Raw genomic sequence first — 21,813 nt, forward strand, 5'->3', positions numbered from 1 at the left:
AGGGTATAGATGGTTGTTAGCCACCATGTGGTTGCTGGGAATTGAACTAAGGTCGTCTGGAAGAGTAGACGGTGCTCTTAACCGCCGAGCAATTTCTCCAGCCCTTTTTAAAAAAAACATTTTTGAGATTTTTGTGTGTATAGGTATTTTGCCTGCATATCTGTTTGTGCATCACCTGTGAGCAGTGCCTGAGGTGTCCAGAATCAATTAAACATGGGCAAAGGAGATCCTAAGAAGCTGAGAGGCAAAATGTCTTCATACGTATTCTTTGTGCAAACTTGCCGGGAGGAGCACAAGCAGCAGCACCTGGACGCTTCCGTCAGCTTCTCAAGAGTTCTCCAAGAAGTGCTCAGAGAGGTGGAAGACCATGTCTGCTAAGGAAAAGGGGGAATTTGAAGACATGGCAAAGGCTGAGAAGGCTCGCTACGAAAGAGAAATGAAAACCTACATCCCCCCCCCTCAAAGGGGAGACCAAAAAGAAGTTCAAGGACCCCAATGCACCCAAGAGGCCTCCTTCGGACTTCTTCTTGTTCTGTTCTGAGTACCGGCCCTAAATCAAGGGAGAACACCCGGCTTATCCATTGGTGACGTTGCAAAGAAGCTAGGAGAGATGTGGAACAACACGGCTGCGGACGACAAGCAGCCCTGTGAGAAGGCGGCGGCCAAGCTGAAGGAGAAGCACGAGAAGGCTATTGCTGCCTACAGAGCTAAAGGGAAGCCTGATGCTACGAAAAAGGGGGTGGTCAAGGCTGAAAAGAGCAAGAAAAAGAAGAGGAAGACGATGAGGAAGAAGATGAGGAAGATGATGCATAAGTTGGTTCTAGCGGTTTTTTTCTTGTCTATAAAGAATTTAACCCCCCTGTACACAACTCACTCCTTTTAAAGAAAAATAATTGAAATGTAAGGCTGTGTAAGATTTGTTTTTAAACTGTGCAGTGTCTTTTTTTGTATAGTTAACACACTACCGAATGTGTCTTTAGCTAGCCCTGCCCTGGTGGTATTTTCAATGGCCGCTGACCTTGCCTGGTACAGGCTGGGGGTTGTAAATTGGCATGGAAATTTAAAGCAGGTTCTTGGTGCACACCACAAATTAGTTATATATGGGGACGGTAGGTTTTGTTTCTTTTTTCTTTTCTTTCCCCGCCCCTTTTTTGTTTTTTCCATCTTCAGTTGTCTGCGATGCAGCTTATACGAAGATAACTGTTGTTCTGTTAACTGAATACCACTCTGTAATTGCAAAAAAAAATTGCGGCTGTTTTGTTGACATTCTGAATGCTTCTAAGTAAATACATTTTTTTTTAATTAAAAAAAAAAAAAAAAAGGCAGGATTTCTCTGTGTAGCTCTGGATGTCCTCGAACTCAGATCCGCCTGCCTCCGCCTCTCGCGTTCTGGGATTAAAAGCGTGCGTCATCACCGCCCTGCAGACCTGACCTTGTTTTCTTAGAGATCAGCCTGCCTCTGCCTCCTGAGTAAAGGCGGGCGCCACTAAGCTCAGAATAAAATCTTAAAGACAAAAAAACCACACACAAAGCAAACACAAAAAACCTACCCCTGTCTTACAGCTATTCCGTAGCACCTTTTTTCAAAGAAAACAGGAAATTCTCTACCTGAGGCGTCGACGTATCCCGTTCGTCCGCTCGAGCCCGCCCCTTCCCCGTGGTTCCTGGTTACCTCAGGCACAATGACTAACGTCACTTAGGGCTTCCTCTCCACCCCTTCAGTGAGCGGGTGGAGGCCGCTTGGCCTCACGACGCATGCGCACTCCTGCCTCCCCTCCGTCCCCTTCCGGCTTCCTTGTTTCCCCCCCCCCCACGGGAGTGCGGGGGGGAGGGTAGGGGAGTCGGCTCAGCCAATCCTGAGGCACGACGAAGCCTTCAGCCAATGAGCTCGCCGTTCGCTCCACGTCACAGACTCTGCCCCATATACCCCGCCTCTCCGGCCAGGGAGCTCATTCCGCGCTGTAACAAGCGAAGTGCGCGGTGCGACACCTCCCAGCTCACCCGGCCCCGCCGCCATTTCGTCGCCTGGCCTAACGGTTCGGCCAATCCCGACACGTATCGAAAAGGACTAGCGCTCCAGCCAATCGGAGGCCGCGGACTCCGACCTCACCTTCGGGCCGGCCCAATCCAGGCCGCGGCCCCGCCGCCCCCAGCCCGCCCCCGCGGCGTCCTCTCTCCTCCCTCTTTGTGCGTCTGGCGCCGCCGCCGCCCGCCGCGTGAGAGGACGGGCTCCCCGCGCTCTTGAGCAGCGTAGTCGGGCCCCCTCCCCCCCCCAACCCCCCCAGCCCCGGAAGGTTCGTGAAGGAGAAGCCGAGGACGAGGAGCCGCTGGTGCCGGTCCCCTGGGGCGCCATGGCGACCGGAGCGAACGCCACGCCGCTGGGTAAGTTGGGCCTACCAGGCCTTCCCCCACTTCCTGGGCCCAAAGGCGGCAGCGAGCCGTGCCTCTTGGCGCTGGGGCCGCCGCCGCCCTGGGCATCACCGGAGGCCTTGCCGATGGCCTTGTCCTTAGCGGCGTCGCCGCCGACCCCAGCCGCCTCGTACCCGCCGCAGCCGCCGACCCCCGCGCCGCCCCGTCTTCCAGCGAGCGTCGCCTCCGCGCCAAGACCAGCAGCCGGGCCAGGCCGGCGGCGGCGTTGGTGAGTCGGGCCGATAGAGCGCGAGATGCGTTTCGCCGGCCGGACCGGCCGACCGAGAGGCACGCGACCGCGGCTGCACGCGGCAAGGGGCGCGCGCGGGCGCGGGCACGGGAGGCCTTTGGCGGGCGCGGCCTGGTTCGGGAGGCTTTGGAGTGCGCACGCGCTCCGTGGGAGGTGGAAGGGCGGGAGGAAGCGTCCTTTGCGCAGACGCAGTGAGGCGTTCAGGCTTTGTGGCGCAATTCTTGATAGCTTGAAGGGGCCACCTGTTGCCCCCCTGATGAGCTTCTGGTGTGGAGGACAGGAGTGTGAAAAGCTCCACGTAATGACGTGTTCGTGGTTCTCTATATGGTTTTAGGTACCTGAAAGGGGAGACCAGTCCCGGGACAAAACTATCTCTTTTTACAATAAGATGATTTTGGAAGGCTTCTAATGATGTTTTGGTTCGATCTCTTATTAAGGCTGTTTATCTCCTTTTTTTTTTCCTAGAAGGTTCTCAGAGTGACCAGCTTTTCCCGTGCTGTTTTAAAAGGCTTTTGCTCTGGGCCTGTAATCCTGAGAAATAGAAAACCTTTTGTGGTAAATGCAGGGAAATTTTTGATAGCTGTGATGACAAGTGTCCACTAGTAGGAAAATAAGTGCTGGTCTTGCCAAGTGTGAGGATGGTCTTCCTAAAAGATGGGCTATTTCACTTAGTAATGTGTGGCAAGAGACTTGGTTCTTATTGTGTCTTCCTGAAGCTTGTCTTCCAAATACTTTGTAGGCCTTATTCTCTTTCCATCTGTCTTGTCTCTTTTCTGCCCTCTAAAGTATTCAGAATAGATACTGTGCATCTTCTTAACACTTCATTCTGGTTTTCTATGCATTAAGAATTGGAAGCAAGGGCATGGTGGCTCAAACCTTTAATCTTAATAATCTGGAGGCGGTGCAGGTGCATCTCTCTTGAGTTTGAGGCTAGCCTGGTCTACATATAGTTCAGGACAGCCAGGGTTCTTAAGAGGGACTCTTGACTCAGAAAACCAACCAAAACAAAGAATTGGAGGTATGCTTCAGTGGTAGAGCTCTTACCTAGCACATGCAACAACAACCTTGGTGTTGTGAACACCACAAAAGAAAATTTGTCCTTGTCCTTTGCACTCTCTAGCAAGTTCTTCCAGGGGGGAAAAAGGACAAATGTAAATGTGAAGTGTTCCTTAACTTTCCTGACAGGATCAGATACCTTTGTAATGGCTGCATGTTTTCTTCTCTGACCCCTGAGGTTTCGATTCTTTTGATTCTTTCCCTTTTAAATTTTAGGTGGATTTCTGTTTCAGTCTTAGTTCTCATGGACTGCCTGTTGGTAGTCGTTCTTGTGGTTCCTATTGCCACCTGATGGGCTTTGTCTGTCTTTAGACTTCCCAAGTAAGAAGAGGAAGAGGAGTCGTTGGAATCAAGACACAATGGAACAGAAGACAGTGATTCCAGGCATGCCTACAGTTATCCCCCCTGGGCTGACTCGGGAACAAGAAAGAGCTTACATAGGTAAATACATGTTCTGCATCCATGTGCATTTGATTGTTACAGTTCTTATTCTCAGTGACAAACCTGTTGAAAGTCTGAGATTTTAGTCTTGGGAACAAGGTATGAGCAGCTGTGCTTTCATAGCTTTGGCGTAAACTGATTTGCTTGGCCAGTGCTGCATTTATAGCTTCTTGTTTGGGCCTGCTCTTAGCGGCAAATAGGTGTTAGCTAAGCAGCCACTTCTCAGCTACTGTGCTTGCTCATTGATGAGGTAGGTGGATGTTATCTGCCTCTGGACAGGCCCCAATGGCCAACACTGCAGGTATTGGAAAACAGGTGCCTTTCTGTAGCATGGCCTTTCACTATAATGTCATGGTTCCCTTTCCCTAAAACATGTGGTTTTGCTTTTTGTAGGTACAAAACAGTTTAAATAAAAATGGCTTTGAAAGTATTTACAGTTCACCCATTCTGTTGAATTTAATCTTTCCCTTCACTCTTTTCTTGTTTGGTCTTTAGAGAGCTGTCTTAAAAAAGGAAGGCTCTTGTAATTTACCAGAAAAGGACTCTGCTGCAAAGGGTTTACTGTTTGGTTAGAGATGAGATGGTGGCAGAATTTAAAAAGTTACTGTCCACAGTAGAGTTGACGTTAAACCTCTAAATTACTTAAAAACCAAGGTCATTAATGCAAGTTTTATATATCTGTTCCACTGTCTCAAAAAGTGCACTTGATAAACACTTTCAACTAACCAAGTAAACCTCCTCTTTGGGGCAGAAACCTCGTGGGTCCATGAAGCTGTGACTTTCACAAACACAGCTTCAAGGTTAATGTCTAAATCTGAAGGGTCTTCATTTCCTGGATTTTAGATTGCTGAGAATTTTGAGGCGTTGGAATTGTCTGCTTGTCAAAGTACTAATACTACTTTTTCCCACTGCTGCTGTTTACCTCTTACCCAACCCTTGGGTGTCAATAAACCAGTATTGGACCTTGTAACCTTGTAAAATGTCCTTAGTGGTGTCATAGTCCAAGAACACAAAATCTGAGAAACACTTTATACTTTACAACCCCCTTCTCTTCCTCTGGAGGCCTAGTTAATGCTTTAAGCCCTTAGAGACTATTTACACCTTTCATTGAAGTAGATCGTCTTAGAAGTTAGTTTAGTTTTTTTCTTCATGGGAGATAGCCTTTTCTAGTTTATTCTTCAGTGCTAGTTTAGTCAAGTTCGATCCTATAATTAAGAGGCTGTCTTTGGTAGTTACTTTTACCCTTAAGTTTCTGAGTTTAATGTCTGACTGCAGCCTAGAATTTGTTGGAGTAAAAGAGTTTGGAGAGCAACCGTTTCCCTTAGCACACACTTGGCTTTGTCCAAATTCTCTCACTATTGATTTTTGTTGTTGTTTTTCCCCTCCCCTGACAGGGTTTCTCTGTGTAGCCCTGGCTGTCCTGGACTCATTCTGTAGTCCAGGCTGGCCTCGAACTCACGGAAGGCCACCTGCCTCTGCCTCCCAAGTGCTGGGATTAAAGACGTGTGCCACCACCGCCTGGTGTGGGTTTTTTGTTTGTTTCTTTCTTTCTTTCTTTTTTTTTTTTTTCTGAGACAGGGTTTCTCTGTGTAGCCTTGGCCATCCTGGACTCACTTTGTAGACCAGGCTGTTGTTTCTATTTTTAAATCAATGTTTGAGCCATAGAGATTACAGTCCTGTGAGACATACTTTAAAATTAGAATTATCTGTAGTTAGGTATGCATTATTCTAATTGTAAGTAAACCATGCCCTTACCGCCTGCTCTGAAACCTGGGGCATGATAAAGATATAAGAGAGGTAGTTATAAACATATTGGAAAGGCTACTCAGGTTTTCCATCATACCTTTGTGTTACATTTCTTCTGCGGTACTGGCAGCTTTAAGCGAAACCCTCATCTCTGTTTCAAACCTTGGGGCCACATATGTTCTTGTTCTTCCTGACCCTCACTTAACATCTTCTACACACCTTCCCAAGACGTCAGTAGTTGGTCTGAAAATAAACTTATAGCCTGATTTAGTAGCAAACACCTTTAACCCAATGAGGCAGAGGTGGGCCATTCTGATTTCTAGGCAGCCTGATTTTACATAGTGTGATCCAGAAGACTATGCATAGCCAGGGCTATGTTTTCGAGACCCTAGCTCAAAAAACCAAAAGCAATAGAAAGCAAAAAACAAAAATTATAGCATTTTAGGCCCACTGGATTATAAAGAAAGGTATGTGGTTTGTTTAGTATTTGAGTAAAAGCTGCAGATACTGGGAACTCCTTTAGTACAAGTCTGGTGTACAGAAAATATACATACAAATCTATAAGGTGTTGAATTGGTTATTAAATGTCTTGCTTAAAGAGTTTTAAACTTGGTCTTAATGAAACTGATGTTTGCTCAACTGCTATTTCTGTTTATCCCATGTTAATTGAGTAATTTTGGGCTGTGTTTAATATTTATTGAAGAAATAGAACTTTCCCTGAGTTTGGTGGGAAGCAGGTACTGGTGATATCTTAAATGCCTTTGGTTCAGGGTGCTAATCTTAAGCAAGTGTTGGTGGGGAAGGGAGAGGTGAATACCTCCTGGTAATTACAATTATAAGCTGTAGTGAACAGTCTTAACTGCTAACTCCTCTTCCAACAAACTGTTTGCTTCCTTAAGTGATAACCATTTTGAGTGAAAATTAACTGTAGATATAAGTGGACTCCTGCTGCTAGGTGGTTGGGGGTTTTTGCCTCAGTGTGTCACTGATCAGTCGTCCCTTTCAAAGTCTCCGAGTTCTTCATGCTTGTTATTGAGATTTGAGATGTTTTTTGGTAACATTGTCTTTTTTCCATCCTTTTTTTTTCTTTCCTAACCTGGTTTCTTCCAGTGCAACTACAGATAGAAGACCTGACTCGTAAACTGCGCACAGGAGACCTGGGCATCCCCCCTAACCCTGAGGACAGGTTGGGAAACAGTTTTAACCAGCTGACAGTAACGCTTTTACCTTTTTCTCAATATGTTTTTTACTGGTGGCAACATACTGTGTCAGTTCAATAAAATCCTAGTTAAGACGACTGGTATTCTGACCAGGGTTTAATTAGCAGAATGTATGCTCAGTTAACAGTTAGACAAAATTGGAATGAAATTTAATGAGAGAATAAGTTAAAAGAAAATGGATAACTGGTTTCTAATTGGTAAGCATGTAGATTTTAACTTGGTAATTTACCCACCCCTAGGGACAGTGAGGGGTGGCCATTAACCTGCCTTTTCACTGGCTGCTTTTGCTGAAAGCACAGGGGTAGTTTTTCTCATGGGTATGATATGCAGGGATTTGAGGGTATTTTTAACCATCATTGAATTTGAGCAGGCCAAGCTTGTTGAAGTCTTACCTGCTTGTGGCTTTGAGATTGTTTTAAAAATCAGGAGATTTCTAACCAACTTCCTTCATTGCCAGTTAATTTTCAGCCTTGGCTATTCATTGCCTGTGGGTTTTGGGAGGGGAAGGCAAAGCAACCAATCCCTAAATTATTACTTTTTTGTTTTTAAAAGGCAATGTGGGGCTCAAACAGCTGTGGTCATACCATTTCAGTTTATAGTCTCTCTCACCACTGAAAAGTTAATGTGAGAGAGGAACATTTTAAGTGAAATTTTATTGCCTGATAGGTCTTTGACAGCTAAAGTCTGCTCATTTAGTAGACAATAAGCTTTTACTGAAATCTAGTGCATGTAGCATAGCTAGTTGAAAAGATTGCTTTGAAGATGTTTCTGGCTTTTGTTGTCCTGGTAATGGCTTTAGCAGTCACACACAGTTCTGCTCCCCCCATGCCATGAAACAACTTAAAACCTTTTGCTTATCAGTTTGTTATAATTTTTATGTATAGATTTTGGTTGGAAAGTTGTACTCTCTATATTTCTTTTTTGATTTGGAGATTTTTGTTTTAATTTTTGTTGTTTGAGACAGGGTTTCTCTGTGTAGCCTTGTCTGTCCTGGACTCACTTTTGTAGACCAGGCTGGCCTTAACCTCACAGGATATCCTGCCTCTGCTTCCCGAGTGCTGGGATTAAAGGTGTGCGCCACCACTGTTTTTTAATTTTTTAAGATTTGTATTATAGGTTATAGACCACAACTGTTTAGTGCCTTTTTGGCCTTTCCCCCCTTAATGGTATGTCTACAGGTTACCAGGCAATTCCTCCAAAGGTTGAGTTTTTAACAAACCTTGTTTGCTTCCTGGAGAACTGGGATTAGAGTGCAGTTGATGTCTCTGATGCCTCTTCTAGGTGAAGAAGTCCGGCCAGTCTAACCTCTAGATTGCTAGCTTTTGCTTTTCACTTCCACAGTTTGGGAAGAGGTTAAATGGTTATGAAGCCTTTAAGAGGCCAATTTGGTTCTTGTACAATTTGGTAATTAGTTAGAAATACTCAATTCTAGATAGCAGTGGGGTGGACATGCTAGAAATGAGTAAAACAAGAGCAGGGTTTTTCCTCCCTGTATATGCTCAAATTTGAGAGGCCCTAATGCCTGATTGCTTTTGCTTTTTAAGCCCAGGTTGGAGGAAAATATGAGTTTCTTAACTTAATAAGATTATTTCTTAAGGTGTATTTCAAAATTAAGCCACTTGATGCTATTTTGATGTTGCTTAACTTGCACAATTAAAATGTTTTAAAATCTGTTGTAGACTTAAGTGTGTAAGATGACAGTAACGAGCTGGGGATGTTTGCTTGTGTTCACTATGACTGGATTGTGCTAACAGTTCATACAGATGCTAGAAACGGAGGTGTCATTTAGTCGTCATTAGCTACAAACAAACCTGACCTTTTATTCCATCGTGTGTGTAACCTGGTATGACATGGTTCCCTTTAGGCTGAAGACAGTGGGAGCAGCCGAGTTCAGTTCTTGCTCTCCAACTAGGCACAGTTTTCTCAACTAAACCAAGGGTGTAGGGGTTGGGACTACTTTTCAGGATGTTTTTAAAATAACCTGATCCACATGGTCTCTTCCCTTCTTGCAGCTGCTACTAAATTTTCATACAGAGTATCAAGCTATGTCCTTTTTGTAATCTTAACTCAGTTCTAGGACTGTAACTTCTCTTTTTTTACCGCAAAAATCTAGCTGTGGTAAACTGATCATTTTATCATTACTATATATATATTTTTAAATTTTTGCTTGTAGCATCAGCATTTTACTCCTTAAAAATGAGAGAGAAATTTCTGCTTTCTGGACTTGTAAACTCTGGCGGAGAATTATAGTTCCCCCTTGCTGTTGGCAGGTTCAGACCCTAGACAAGTGTTTGACCAAATCTGCATTTGCAGCCTCTTTAGCACTGCATTTGCAGCTTTAGCACTTTTAACGGTTTTCTCTACCCAGACTCCCCACCTCGAACAGCCAGCCAGGCCATTGAAGGAAAAGCAGAGACGAAGCCTTGCACCATTTCTCTCCATTGTGGGGGCCAAGTAGCTACAGTAGCTTGAGTCCCAGATGCTTTGGGTGAACGAGCTTGTGTTCACTATGTGGCAAGGGGGTACAGATGCTCTTTCTGATAGGCACAGTTCACCTAAACTTGGGGGTTTCTGTGGTTCATCAAATTGGGTTATTATACATTTTTTTCAAATGAATCATTTGGCAAGAATCCTCCAGGGGGGTGATCCTGTTATTGCCACTCGCGAACGGTTCCCTTTAGTAGGCTGTTCCCTGGTCACTTTTGGAAGTGAAAGCATTTTCCCCCTTTCTCACACACCAGTTTGCCTAATGTTAAGTCAGATACCATCTCCTCATTCCACACGATCTTGAATAGCACACGTTATGGTCGGTTCCTCCGAAGAGTGTTGTTAGGATCTGAGATACAGAGGGGCTGGGGAGACTTGTTATAGTCCATGTGGGAGCAAGAGGAGTAGGGGTCAGAACAGTAATGGGGATCTGTCTCCCACAGGTCTCCTTCCCCTGAACCAATCTACAACAGTGAGGGGAAGCGGCTTAACACTCGAGAGTTCCGTACCCGCAAAAAGCTTGAAGAGGAGCGGCACACCCTCATCACCGAGATGGTTGCTCTCAACCCAGACTTTAAACCACCTGCAGATTACAAGTAAGCAGAGGATACATTGCAAGGGCACGTTCAGATCATATGTGACCTACTGGGGCAATACTGGTTTACTACACACTGTTTCCCCAAATTATCCTTGATTAATTGTAGAAGAGCTTGGGTTATGTCTGCCACATCCCAGAAAGAGATGGTGATGGTCTTTTTTTCCTTAGGCCTCCAGCAACACGTGTGAGTGATAAAGTAATGATACCCCAAGATGAGTACCCAGAAATCAATTTCGTGGGTCTCCTAATTGGGCCCAGGTAAGTAATTACTAGTTTATGGCACCCATTTACTTCCCTTCAGAATGTTGGGTTTTGGTGTTAAATTTGGTGTGTGGTACTTGTTTTTGCTGAATTGTGCCTTAAACTTGATGATGCATGCTATCACCACTTCTACCCACCCTTGTTATCTGTACAGAAGTAAAATTCTGATATGTGGATGACCTTAATCTAGAACTCCTTGATCAGGGAATCTGGAGCTCTGCATTTTGCAGTTTCCCACCAATGCCTACTCAAACCATCCCTTGTACTTTGCGAAATAGGAGTTAGCACAGGTTGTGTAAACAGTGTTTTCTGCCTTTGATAGAGGGAACACCTTGAAGAACATTGAGAAGGAATGCAATGCCAAGATCATGATACGGGGTAAAGGATCTGTGAAAGAAGGGAAAGTTGGGCGTAAAGATGGTCAAATGTTGCCAGGGGAAGACGAACCTCTTCATGCTCTAGTCACTGCCAATACAATGGAGAATGTCAAAAAGGCAGTAGAACAGGTAGGCGTGTGGTGAGCCCAGAAGGCCTCTTGCTGGAAACCCAGGTGATCTCACCAAGTGCTTTAACAATCAGCGCCGGTGTGTCTTAATAGATCAGAAACATCTTGAAGCAAGGTATTGAAACCCCAGAGGACCAGAATGACCTACGGAAGATGCAGCTTCGAGAGTTGGCTCGCTTGAATGGCACTCTGCGGGAAGATGATAACAGGTCAGTGATAGTGTTGAAAAGACTGCATAGAAACCTGAAGAACCTTTTGAAGTGGAAAGGTGGTCTCTACAGGTTTTAAAAATTGTTTTCTCTACCTCAACAGGATCTTAAGACCCTGGCAGAGCTCAGAGACACGCAGCATTACCAATACTACCGTGTGTACCAAGTGTGGAGGGGCTGGCCACATTGCCTCAGATTGCAAGTTTCAGAGGTGAGGTCTGGCTGTCAAAGTGGCTCTCCTGCAGCCTACTGGTGTTCAGGATCCTTCTTCCATACTGACTCATGGTTCATCTCATGCACCAGAGCAGCATCCTTTCTGTGAATGTGGCTGGGTAGTGTGACTACAAATGTAGAACCTCCTGTTTTCTTAGGTTTTGTCCAGAAACTTACACTCTGGCTATAAATGTTTCTATTGGGTGTAGTGTTAATTTACCTTCACTGCTTAAGATTTGTTAAGACTGCCTTTTCTTTTTAGGAAGTTGGATGCAGTTTTTCTTGCATAAATCCCCTCAAACAGGGAAGATAGAGATAATTTTTGTCTTTTTCTAAATTTGAGTGTTTTGCCTGCGTTATATGTCTGTACTGTGTATGTGCCTGATGTCTGCGGAGGTTAGAAGAGGGCTTTTAGCTCCTCTAGAACTGGAGTTACAAGTGGTTGTGAGCTGTCATGTGGGCACTGGGAATTGAACCCATGTTCTTTGCAATAACACTATAAGTGTTCTTCACTGCTGAGCCATCTCCATCCCCATAGAGATAGGATTTGATAAGAGGTGAGGATCTTGTACAGTGGTTGGTCCCTGGAACCTCTAACCCAGGACCACTGCTGGTGAATACAGACACAGAATGGACACTGAAGAACTATTCCCAGTGAAGGATTAGAAAAAGGATCACACATGACAGAATTTGAGCTCTTAAGTCTTACCTCCTTTTGTTTGTGTTCTGACCTTACTTTAGGCCTGGTGACCCTCAGTCAGCTCAGGATAAAGCACAGATCGATAAAGAATATTTGTCCCTTATGGCTGAGCTAGGGGAAGCTCCTGTCCCTGCATCTGTGGGCTCCACCTCTGGACCTGCCACCACACCACTGGCCAGTGCACCGAGACCAGCTGCTCCTACAAGCAACCCATCACCACCGGTGAGCCCTGGGACTGTTTTCTGGTCTAGCTCCTCCATTCTCCTCTGCAGAGACTAGGAGCTATGGCCAAGGGTTTGGGGTAAAGTTAGAGGTGGATGTAGCTGGCAACATTGTTCTTTTGGGATGTCTGGCCTTTGTGGGGTCTCTTACTATGGGAGGATCCTGTCCTTGACATATTCTAGGACTAAGTGTCCTCTGACACAGTCAGAAGAACAATGTTGCCACCAGGGGGAGCAGGCATGGACATTGGCAGGAAATGCTTTCATCTAGTCTCTCATGTCTACAACTCAGAGTCACCCACCCTGGATATATTCTGGTCCTTCAGAGAACCGGCCCTACCATGGCATGCATGGAGGTGGGCCTGGTGGGCCTGGAGGTGGCCCCCACAGCTTCCCACACCCATTACCCAGCCTGACAGGTGGGCATGGTGGACACCCCATGCAGCACAACCCAAATGGACCTCCACCACCTTGGATGCAGCCACCACCGCCACCGATGAACCAGGGCCCCCACCCACCTGGGCATCATGGCCCTCCTCCAATGGGTAAGTAAGTGTCAGACCAGAAACCTTGGGGTTTGGCAGGGGAATAGGTTCATACCTGTGACTGAGCTATAAGCAGCGCTGATTGGCTAACCAGTTTTCTGAATCTTGTTGAGGCCTAGACTCATGGAAGACCTATGTGGGGAGGCCCACCTACTATTATGACAGAACTTTAGGGAGGTTAATAATTCAAAAAGCCATGTGACTGAGAAAGGTATTGGGGTGGTCTTGCTCAACCAGTTCAAATGTCCTGCTAAGTCCCTGCTCTTTCCTTCCATCAAGATCAGTACCTGGGAAGTACGCCTGTGGGCTCTGGGGTCTATCGCCTTCATCAAGGAAAAGGTAATGCTACTAACTTGGGGTCTCTTTTTAGGGCTGGGAGTGAGTTGGGAGATTCTAGCCCAGGACCCTGGTCTGGTCTCTAAAGCATGACTCTATTGCCTGCAGGTATGATGCCGCCGCCGCCTATGGGCATGATGCCGCCGCCGCCGCCACCTCCCAGTGGGCAGCCCCCGCCTCCTCCCTCTGGTCCTCTTCCTCCATGGCAGCAGCAGCAGCAGCAGCCTCCACCACCCCCTCCGCCCAGCAGCAGTATGGCTTCCAGCACCCCCTTGCCATGGCAGCAAAGTGAGTAGAGTATTTTGGGCTTGTGGGGGTGGGTGGGATGTGGGCTGGGGCTGAGAGGAACAAGAATCTCATATCTCACATGGGCTGGAGACACCTTGGGTGAGGAGACTCTGTTCTCAGCGAGGGCCATGGGGTTGAAAGCCAGGCTACCTGGCCCAAAGGAATGTTTTGGGAGGAGAGCTGATGTTTGCTGTGGTTGTGTTTGGGAGAGACGTGGGAGGTCTGGAGGGGAGCTTGCCATTGTAGGTAAGAGCACTAGAAGTCCAGGCTAAGTGCTGAATGAGCTGCTGGTTTGGCCGTGCCTTGTGCACGGGAGTCAAGAATGGGATGGTGCATGCATGTTCTTGAGGGGGTTGTGATTGGGCCTGAGAGACTGAAGAGATAAGGGGAGGGGGAGGGGGAGGGGGATCAGAGGGAAAGAAAGCAGCAGCTGTGGGCTTGAGGTTGAATGTGCCGTTCGGTGGTGGCGGCGGCTGGGCGGAGGGATGTCAAAGCCGGTTCTTGTGTCTGGTACTTTCCCCTTAACCCCTCCAGGGGCATTGGTGACAAAGGGCTTACTTTGTTAAGTCCAGAGACCATGAGGCTGACCCCAGGGTAGTCTTGCCCACCCCTCCACTCCCATCACCAGGACAGCCCTGCCCGTCCGCCCCCCACCACCGTACCGCATGCCAAGCAAGGAGCAGGCGCCCGTAGTCCCCCATCCCAAGGCAGCTGCCGCAGAGAGCCGCGGTGTACCCCCGCGCGTGTGACCTTGGGCTTCTTTACTACCCCAGATACGACGACTACCACCACGAGCGCTGGCACAGGGTCCATCCCGCCATGGCAACAGCAGCAGGCGGCTGCCGCAGCTTCTCCAGGAGCCCCTCAGATGCAAGGCAACCCCACTATGGTGCCCCTGCCCCCCGGGGTCCAGCCGCCTCTGCCGCCCGGGGCCCCTCCCCCTCCGCCGCCTCCGCCACCTGGTTCCGCCGGCATGATGTATGCCCCGCCCCCTCCTCCTCCGCCTCCCATGGACCCTTCTAACTTTGTCACCATGATGGGCATGGGGGTGGCGGGCATGCCGCCCTTCGGGATGCCTCCAGCTCCTCCACCGCCTCCACCACAGAACTAGACTTGTTTTTTTTTTTTTTTTTTAAGAAAATATATATTATATACATAGAGAGTTGGTCTCGTTTAAACACACGCCGAACCTCACCGTATGGAGCCAGACATTGGGATGCACGCATGTGACTGTGTGCACGCATGTGTGTGTGTGCACGCACTGGGCTGGGCCAAGTGACTGGACTCGCTTGGGAATGGGCAGGTGGTAGTAGAGGCGCTAGCTTGGGCTCTCCTGGCGCCTTGTAGCATCGAGTGTCTTCTTTGTCTTCTTCTCTCCTCACCCAACTCCCTTTGCCTCTCCCCAAACTGGGCCGCCAGGATCCCTCCCCGCGGCAGCGATGGCCCGAGCCATAAGAGTGAGGACTTTCCGGGCCCATTGGGGACCCTTCCAGGCAGACAACCTCAGCAACGCGCCTGGTAGACAGGATAGCTCAGCAAAGCAGCCTGAGTTATTTTTGTGGACGGAAACGGAACACGCTGTCTCCGTATTGTGAAAATTTTATTAATTTTTATCCTTTTCCTTTGTTATCTCCTTATCTCTTCCTTTCTTCAGACTCCATCCAAGGAGATGCTCTCCCCGGACTTCTGCTGCGGATAGAATCCTTTCCTTTGTCGCCATTCCTTCTCCCAAGGAGAGAGGAGCAAATGGTTTAGGGCACAGGCTTGGTATCCAATGGTTATAAATCGTTGAGAGGCCTTGGCCACACCCAAAGATGGATGGTTTATTTTTGTCACCTTTTAAAGAGTCTTGAGAATAATTTTCACATTGCTAGATAGGGTTAATCTGGCCCTGGAATTCACATCTTCCTGCATTCCTGCCAGCAGAAAGTGGCATAGTCCAAGCTACTATAGACCTGACTGCCAGCCTGGAGTCTTTTCCATGCTCCTGGTCACCTAAGCTGCCTCTGAGGCCTTTTGCATCTCTCCTTCCTGGAAAGCTTCCCTTTCTGTTTTATTTTGACCCCAGACGTCAGGATGTTTCGCAGTGTCTGGGGCTTGCGCCCTTTGTTCTTTATTCTGTTTCTTTGCCCCCTTCCCCTCTTCATGGAGTGATTATGTTGACTATAATGTGTAATGCGCGTTCTTTTCACTGGTTTATATACAGTCATTTTTCTGGGCTTTTTTCAGTGTTTGATTCAACACTGCGCTAAAGGGGGGGGGGGAGATGTCCCATTGAATAAAAGAGCAGTGTGGTTTTCCGGGTCTGTTTCTTTTCTTTTTAAACCTCCTTTTCCCTACTTGCAACAGTGCCAAAGTTTACCCTACCTACTTTGTTAACACCTGGCCCCAGCTTCTACCTCCTGATATGAGTGGCTTCAGCCGCCACCCTGTTTTTAGTTGATGTAACTGAGAACCAGGTTCACTCTACATCTCAGTGGTCTCTTATTTTGATGGCCTTTTCCTTGGGCTCCAACCCCCATATTTGATGAGCTCCAGTTTTGATTTGTGTCTACTAGCTGCCACCTGACTTAAGGACCTGGACCTGGGAGGCATCAACACTAAAGGTCAGGCCAACTAATCCTGCTTGTCAAGCGCAGAGCTGCTAAAATTAAAACCGCCAAGTGGCTTTTTTCTTTCTCTGCTGGTGGCTCTTAGCCTGCCAGCAATGCAGGCCTAGAGGAGTGGTGGGGGCAAAACATGCTGCCCTTGTGCTACCTAAGTGGGTACCTCTGTAAAGGGTCTTCTGTAGTTCTATTTAGGGGAGTAGATAGTATGCAGATGGCACCAGAAGATTTCCTCCTTGTGTCTTTGTAAGAGCCAGGTCTTTGGGCAGAGCTGTCTGCTGGTCTGGTTTGTCCAGTAGCTTGTCCATAGTTGTTACAGCCCATCCTTTAAGAAGTGGACTCAGGTGGGCCCTAAACGAAAGGATTTTCCTTTTGTCCTTAACCTCACTGTGGGGGACAGGGCCTCACTACCCTCTTCGACCTTGGCCTTACCTCATTGCTTCCCTCACAATCTTGGTTTCCCTGGTGGGCTCATTGGGTGGTTAATTAGCTCTTTGAAGCCCTGGAAGCGGCAAAGTGGCACTATGTGGGTTTTAGAAATACAATCAATAAATGACTTAACCACGACTCAGCTATCCTCCAGCCCCCCTCCTGTGCAGTGTGTTGCAATTCTCCCCCTCACCCTGCTGCTGGCTTTTGTTAACAGTTTGAAGGCAAGCATGTGAGCATGGTGTCAGTTTTTAGATGGGAAATACCCATTTGGTCTATGGCATCTTAGATAGGAAACACTCAATCCTATTGTATCAGGGATATGCCTCACTTGATGCCAGATTCTGATGCTGGCAGCACTATCTCTACTGCTTTAGACTTGAGCAAGGGACATGTCTGCTAGGAAATGGTCAACACGAGGTCTCTGTATTCTTGAGACTTAAGTGCTTTATCGGAACCCAATATAGGTCCAGGCGGGGAGGCCAGGTTTCTGGTCAGGAACTTACAGACAGCTCCAACTTAGTCTGGGTTGGATGTATTTTTCAGGGTTCTGGGAAGTAAGCTAAACCCTGTTCCTGAGTAAAGATGAGACAGAGTGAAAGAGACCGATATGTTTGAGCCTGCAGGTTTTGTGCTGGAGTAGGATGTGTAGAATAAAGGAAGGAGCCTTGCCCTGGAGATACCAGAAAGCTCCTGGGGGAAGTCTACAGCAAGCCCTTAGACTTGGCAGAGCTGGCCAACATTTGGCTTTGTAACCCATGAACTGTAGGTTGGATTAGAAATGGAGTGTCAGAGGGTAGGGGCTGATTGATAGAGGAAGAGCAGAGAAGTTCTTCAAAAAACAAGAAAGGCCGGGCGGTGGTGGCCCACATCTTTACTCCCAGCACTTGGGAGGCAGAGGCAGGCGGATCGCTGAGTTCAAGGCCAGCCTGGTCTACAAAGCGAGTCCAGGACAGTCACAGCTACACAGAGAGACCCTGTCTCGAAAAACCAAAAAAGAAAAAGAAAAATGGTAATATGACTGTTCAAATGCTGCCAACTACCTATGTGAAAATGCCAAGTGTAAGGCTGGGTGTGGGGGTCCACTCTTCTAAATCCAGCACTTGAAGGCAGAGTCAGGTTCTTTGAATTTGAGGCCAGGTTGAAGTTTAGGCTAGTCAAAGTGGCTGTTATGACGCCCACCACGACTATTTGCAGAGTACAACTTGTCAATGAATTTTTATGAAAGAGAAAGTAGCCACAAAATTGGGTTAGTAGGCATGGATATGAGATGAAAATAAATCAAGAATTTTTTTAAAAGGCCAGGCGTGGTGGCGCACGCCTTTAATCCCAGCACTCGGGAAGCAGAGGCAGGCGGATCGCTGTGAGTTCAAGGCCAGTCTAGTCTACAAAAGTGAGTCCTGGAACTTGTTCTGTAGACCAGGCTGGTCTCATACCTACCTCTGCTGGGACATGATGAGATCTTGTTTTAAACTAAAAAATGGTGATCTAAGCCTTTGATCCCAGCACTTGGGAGGCAGAGACAGATGGATCCTTGTGCTCAAAGCCAAACTGGTGTATAGTTTCAGGACAGCCAGAACTCCAAAGTGAAATTTGCCAAAAAATCACTATGATGGCCAGGCAGTGGTGGCACATACTTTTAATCTAGCACTCAAGAGGCAGAGACAGTCAGATCTTTGAGTTCAAGGCTAGCCTGGTCTACAGAGAGCTAGTTTCAGGACAGCTCAGGCTATACAGAGAAACCCTATGATGAACCAGAGCCACACTTGTGTTTTGAAATTTTATTGTGATAGTTCAGTAGGAAAGAGCACTTTGATGCAAGCATGAGGACCTGAGGTCATGGGGAATTGGCACATGCACCCAGGATAGATGGAGTTTGCTGACCACTGTCCTAGCTCTAGTTTCAGTGAGACCCTGTGTCAAGAATGAGGTAGAGTGATACAAGACACTTCTTGTTTTTCAAGACAGGGTTTCTCTATGTGGCCCTGGCTGTCCTCAAACTTGGCTTTGTAGACCACTCTGGCCTTGGGCTCACAGAGATCTTCCTGCCTCTGCCTCTGGAGTGCTGGAATTAAAGCCATGTATCACCACCACCAGGCTACAACAGGACACTTCATCTCTAGCATGCACACAAAAGTCAGGGAGGCTCCAAAACAATACCCACTGTTGATGTACCACATGCTCAGTTACAGATTAGAAGCTGGATGTGGGGAGGAAGCCTATCTTGTAGTGCCAGAAGGTATTCTGCGGGCTAATTGGAGAGAATTGCCAACAGTTTTACTCAGCTGTGGGTGTATGCAATGGGGACAAGTCTCTCGGAGGTAATGAACTACTATTTGAAATTTGTGATGTCCGCAGGAAGGAATTCACATCCGGTACTGTAAGCTTAGTTAAATGCTCATAGGGGGATATAGTTCCTTCTAGGGGAGCAACTGCTGTAATTTTGTTGAATGGCCTCATCAGATTGGCTATAGATTAGTGTTGAAGTCAACTTCAATTCACAGACATCTGCATGCCCTTGAGTCCTAGGATTCAAGGTGTGTGCCACCATGCCAAGCACGTTTAGTTTTGTATATGTATATGTGTATACCCTTGCAGTTGTCCAAGGATGACAGAAGAGGACATTAGCTCTTCTGGTGCTGGAGTACAGGTGGTGGTTAGCTGCTGACAAAGGTTCTGGGACCCAAACTTGGGTCCACAGGAAGAACAGCAAGTGCCCTTTAACTGCTAGGCCATCTCCCTAGTGCCAGAGGCTTCCTTTTGCAGAGGGAAGGAGCACAGTGGTAACTACAGATACTCCTAACTGGTCAAAATGTTGAGTGTATGTGACTTGAATGCTCAGCTCCAAAAGCTTGAACATAGCAGAGGGCACAGGAAGAATGTAGGGATAGTGGAGTGTTGTGTGGTGCCATCTTCAGGTCATGACATAGATGTGGCAGTCTTGAGGTCCCAGCAGCTGTGATTACCTGTGTGAGATTGGTCTTCCCAATATCCTGTCATAGAGGAGGAAGAGAGTCACAAGGCACCACTCCTCCCTGATGACCAGTGGGTAGTTGAGTAGTTGCTGGGGGAGGAGACATTTTCTGCAGTGCTTTAGGCACAGGTTAGATGCCATGCTCCAGTAAAGGACCTCATCCACACTTGTATAAGCAACCCTAGTGATCTCGTGATACACACACACACACACACACACACACACACACACACACACACACACACACATGTAGACTGGCTTGTTGGGAATCAGCAGAGAGCTAGAGAGCTTTGGGGAGTATGATCAAAATATATACGTGCATGAAAATGTAGCGAAAGCCATTATTATACAAAGTGCTAGTAAACATCTGAAAAGTGAGAATGTTTGAAAGACTAAAACATGGCTGGCAAGATGATTTCACTGGCTAAAAGTACAAGCCTGATGACCCTAGTTTGGTTCCTGGAACCCAAGGTAGGAGAGAATCAACTTGCCAAAATTGTCCTTTGACCTTCATTTGTGTACCCCACACTCACACAATAGTAAATACAATTTTTAAAACTAAAAATGGTAGTGGAGCTGGGGACGTAGCTCTGTGGTAGAGCACTTGCCTAATATGCATGAAGCCCTAGGCACTGAGATGTCTAAAGAAAAAGGTTATCCATGCTGTGTTCCCACTCTGGGTGAGCATCTGTGTTTTCTTCCTAGCTTCTATATTTGATAACCTAGCTCCAGGAAATGAGCAGGGCATTGTGCCCATGGTAGGGGCAGAGGCAGACCTGAAAAGACCTGAGAGTGGCTTGCAGGTTAGGCTACATAGTGAGGCTGCTTGGGGATTTCAGAATCCTGCCTACTGCCAGGCAGAAAGTTCTCAGAAACATCTTGGCTATCCTAGACCCTGTAGCTATCCAACTCCTTGGCTATCAGAGTAGAACACCCAGTTCTTCCCCTCAGCCTGCTACCCTGGAGGCGCAGCCAGCTTTTGAAATAGCCTGAGGGCCTAGGCTCTGTTCCCTCAAAGAAAGCAGGAGCTAATGTCTGCTTGCCTTCTCCCTCAAATTAGGAGGCAACAACTGGTGAGGAAGGAATTTTATTCAAGAGTGTACATTTGATAAAAAAAGTCCCAAGATTCAGCCCAGTAAAACAACCAGCCTAAGGACGTAGAGCTAGGGTCAGTGCAAACGGAGACAGACAGCCAACGTCTAGAAAGGAAAGCCTGAAAGACCAGGATGTACAGGTGAATGGAGAAGAGGGACAGAGTAGGCTCTGAGGAGTCAGAGCTAGCACACAATATCCTGGCCCACTGTGAAGCCTGGGTGGGAGCAGGAGAGAGTCTCCAGTCACTCAGCTGGCAGGTGGGTCATGGGAAGACCTTGATCCTATTATCCAGGGGTTGGCTGGTTTGTTGGGTTTTGTGGTGCTAGAAATTGAGCACAGAGCTTAGGCAAGTGCTCTAACACTGAGCTATAGCCCAGTCCTCTGTATTTTGAGATTATATCTCACTGATTTGCCCAGGCTGGCCTTGAATACTTTTCTGTAGCTGGAGTAACACTTGAGCTGGCTAGGTGCCACGACATACACCTTTAATCCCAGTGCTTGGGAGGCAGAGGCAGGCGAATCTGTAAGTTCGAGGCCTTCCTGGTCTACAAAGTGAGTCCAGGACAGCCAAATGGTTAAGAGCGCTGCTCTCCAGAGGTCCTGAGTTCAATTCCCATCAGCCACATGGTGGCTCACAACCATCTATAATGTGATCTGATGCCTGTAATTCCAGAACTTGGGGAGGCAGAGATAGCTGGATCTCTGAGTTCAAGACCAGCGTGGTCTACCGTGTGAGTGCAGGACAGCTAGGGCTACACAGAGAAACCTTGTCTTTAAAAAAAAAAAAAAAAAAAAAAAGGGCTGGAGAGATGGCTCAGAGGTTAAGAGCACCACCTGCTCTTCCAGAGGTCCTGAGTTCAATTCCCAGCAACCACATGATGGCTCACAACCATCTATAATGAGACTTGGTGCCCTCTTCTGGCCTCCAGGTATAAAGCAGTCATATACACTAAATAAATAAATCTTTAAAAAAAAAAAAAAAAAAGTAGTGGCGGGCACATACCTTTAATCCCAGCACTTGGGAGGCAGGCAGATCACTGAGTTCGAGGCCAACCTGATCTACAAAGTGAGTCCAGGACGGCCAAAGCCACACAGAAACACTGCCTTGAACGCCCCCCCCCCCAAAAAAAACCAAAGTATCCTTTTCAGCTGTGACGACCTCCCTATGAGAACATGCCTTTTGCAAAGGATCTCTTTCATCTCTCTCCGAAGAGAAGAGGAAAC

General features: G+C 47.2%; 1 protein-coding gene and 1 pseudogene across 4 annotated transcripts; both read left to right on the forward strand.

Annotated features, from left to right (window-relative positions):
- Window positions 1-213: 213 nt before the first annotated feature.
- On the forward strand, window positions 214-813 carry LOC127189784 (high mobility group protein B1-like; annotated as a pseudogene).
- Window positions 814-1,941: 1,128 nt separating this feature from the next.
- Sf1 (splicing factor 1) lies at window positions 1,942-15,008 on the forward strand. 4 transcript variants are annotated; one of them, XM_051145972.1, is made up of 13 exons: window positions 1,942-2,382; window positions 4,028-4,156; window positions 7,013-7,088; window positions 10,053-10,205; window positions 10,376-10,465; window positions 10,791-10,974; window positions 11,067-11,182; window positions 11,286-11,393; window positions 12,137-12,317; window positions 12,588-12,865; window positions 13,141-13,200; window positions 13,306-13,485; window positions 14,259-15,008. In XM_051145972.1, the coding sequence occupies exons 1-13, from the start codon at window positions 2,352-2,354 to the stop codon at window positions 14,506-14,508; spliced, it is 1,836 nt and encodes a 611-aa protein (XP_051001929.1). In that variant the 5' UTR covers window positions 1,942-2,351; the 3' UTR covers window positions 14,509-15,008. The 4 variants fall into 4 exon arrangements, with proteins under 4 accessions (XP_051001929.1, XP_051001928.1, XP_051001930.1 ...); XM_051145971.1 differs by having other exon boundaries at window positions 12,588-12,861; XM_051145973.1 differs by having other exon boundaries at window positions 12,588-12,861; window positions 13,146-13,200.
- The last annotated feature ends 6,805 nt before the right edge of the window (window positions 15,009-21,813 follow it).

This window comes from Acomys russatus, chromosome 5 (genome assembly GCF_903995435.1).
Source record: "Acomys russatus chromosome 5, mAcoRus1.1, whole genome shotgun sequence".
Taxonomy (NCBI): domain Eukaryota; kingdom Metazoa; phylum Chordata; class Mammalia; order Rodentia; family Muridae; genus Acomys; species Acomys russatus.

Bases quoted from the DNA above. Each gene is read 5' to 3' on its own strand.
- Sf1 (XM_051145971.1), top strand. From the start codon at position 2,352: ATGGCGACCGGAGCGAACGCCACGCCGCTGG. The intron at 4,157-7,012 runs GTAAATACATGT...GGTTTCTTCCAG, and splicing joins ACAAGAAAGAGCTTACATAG to TGCAACTACAGATAGAAGAC. The intron at 7,089-10,052 runs GTTGGGAAACAG...TGTCTCCCACAG, and splicing joins CCCCCTAACCCTGAGGACAG to GTCTCCTTCCCCTGAACCAA.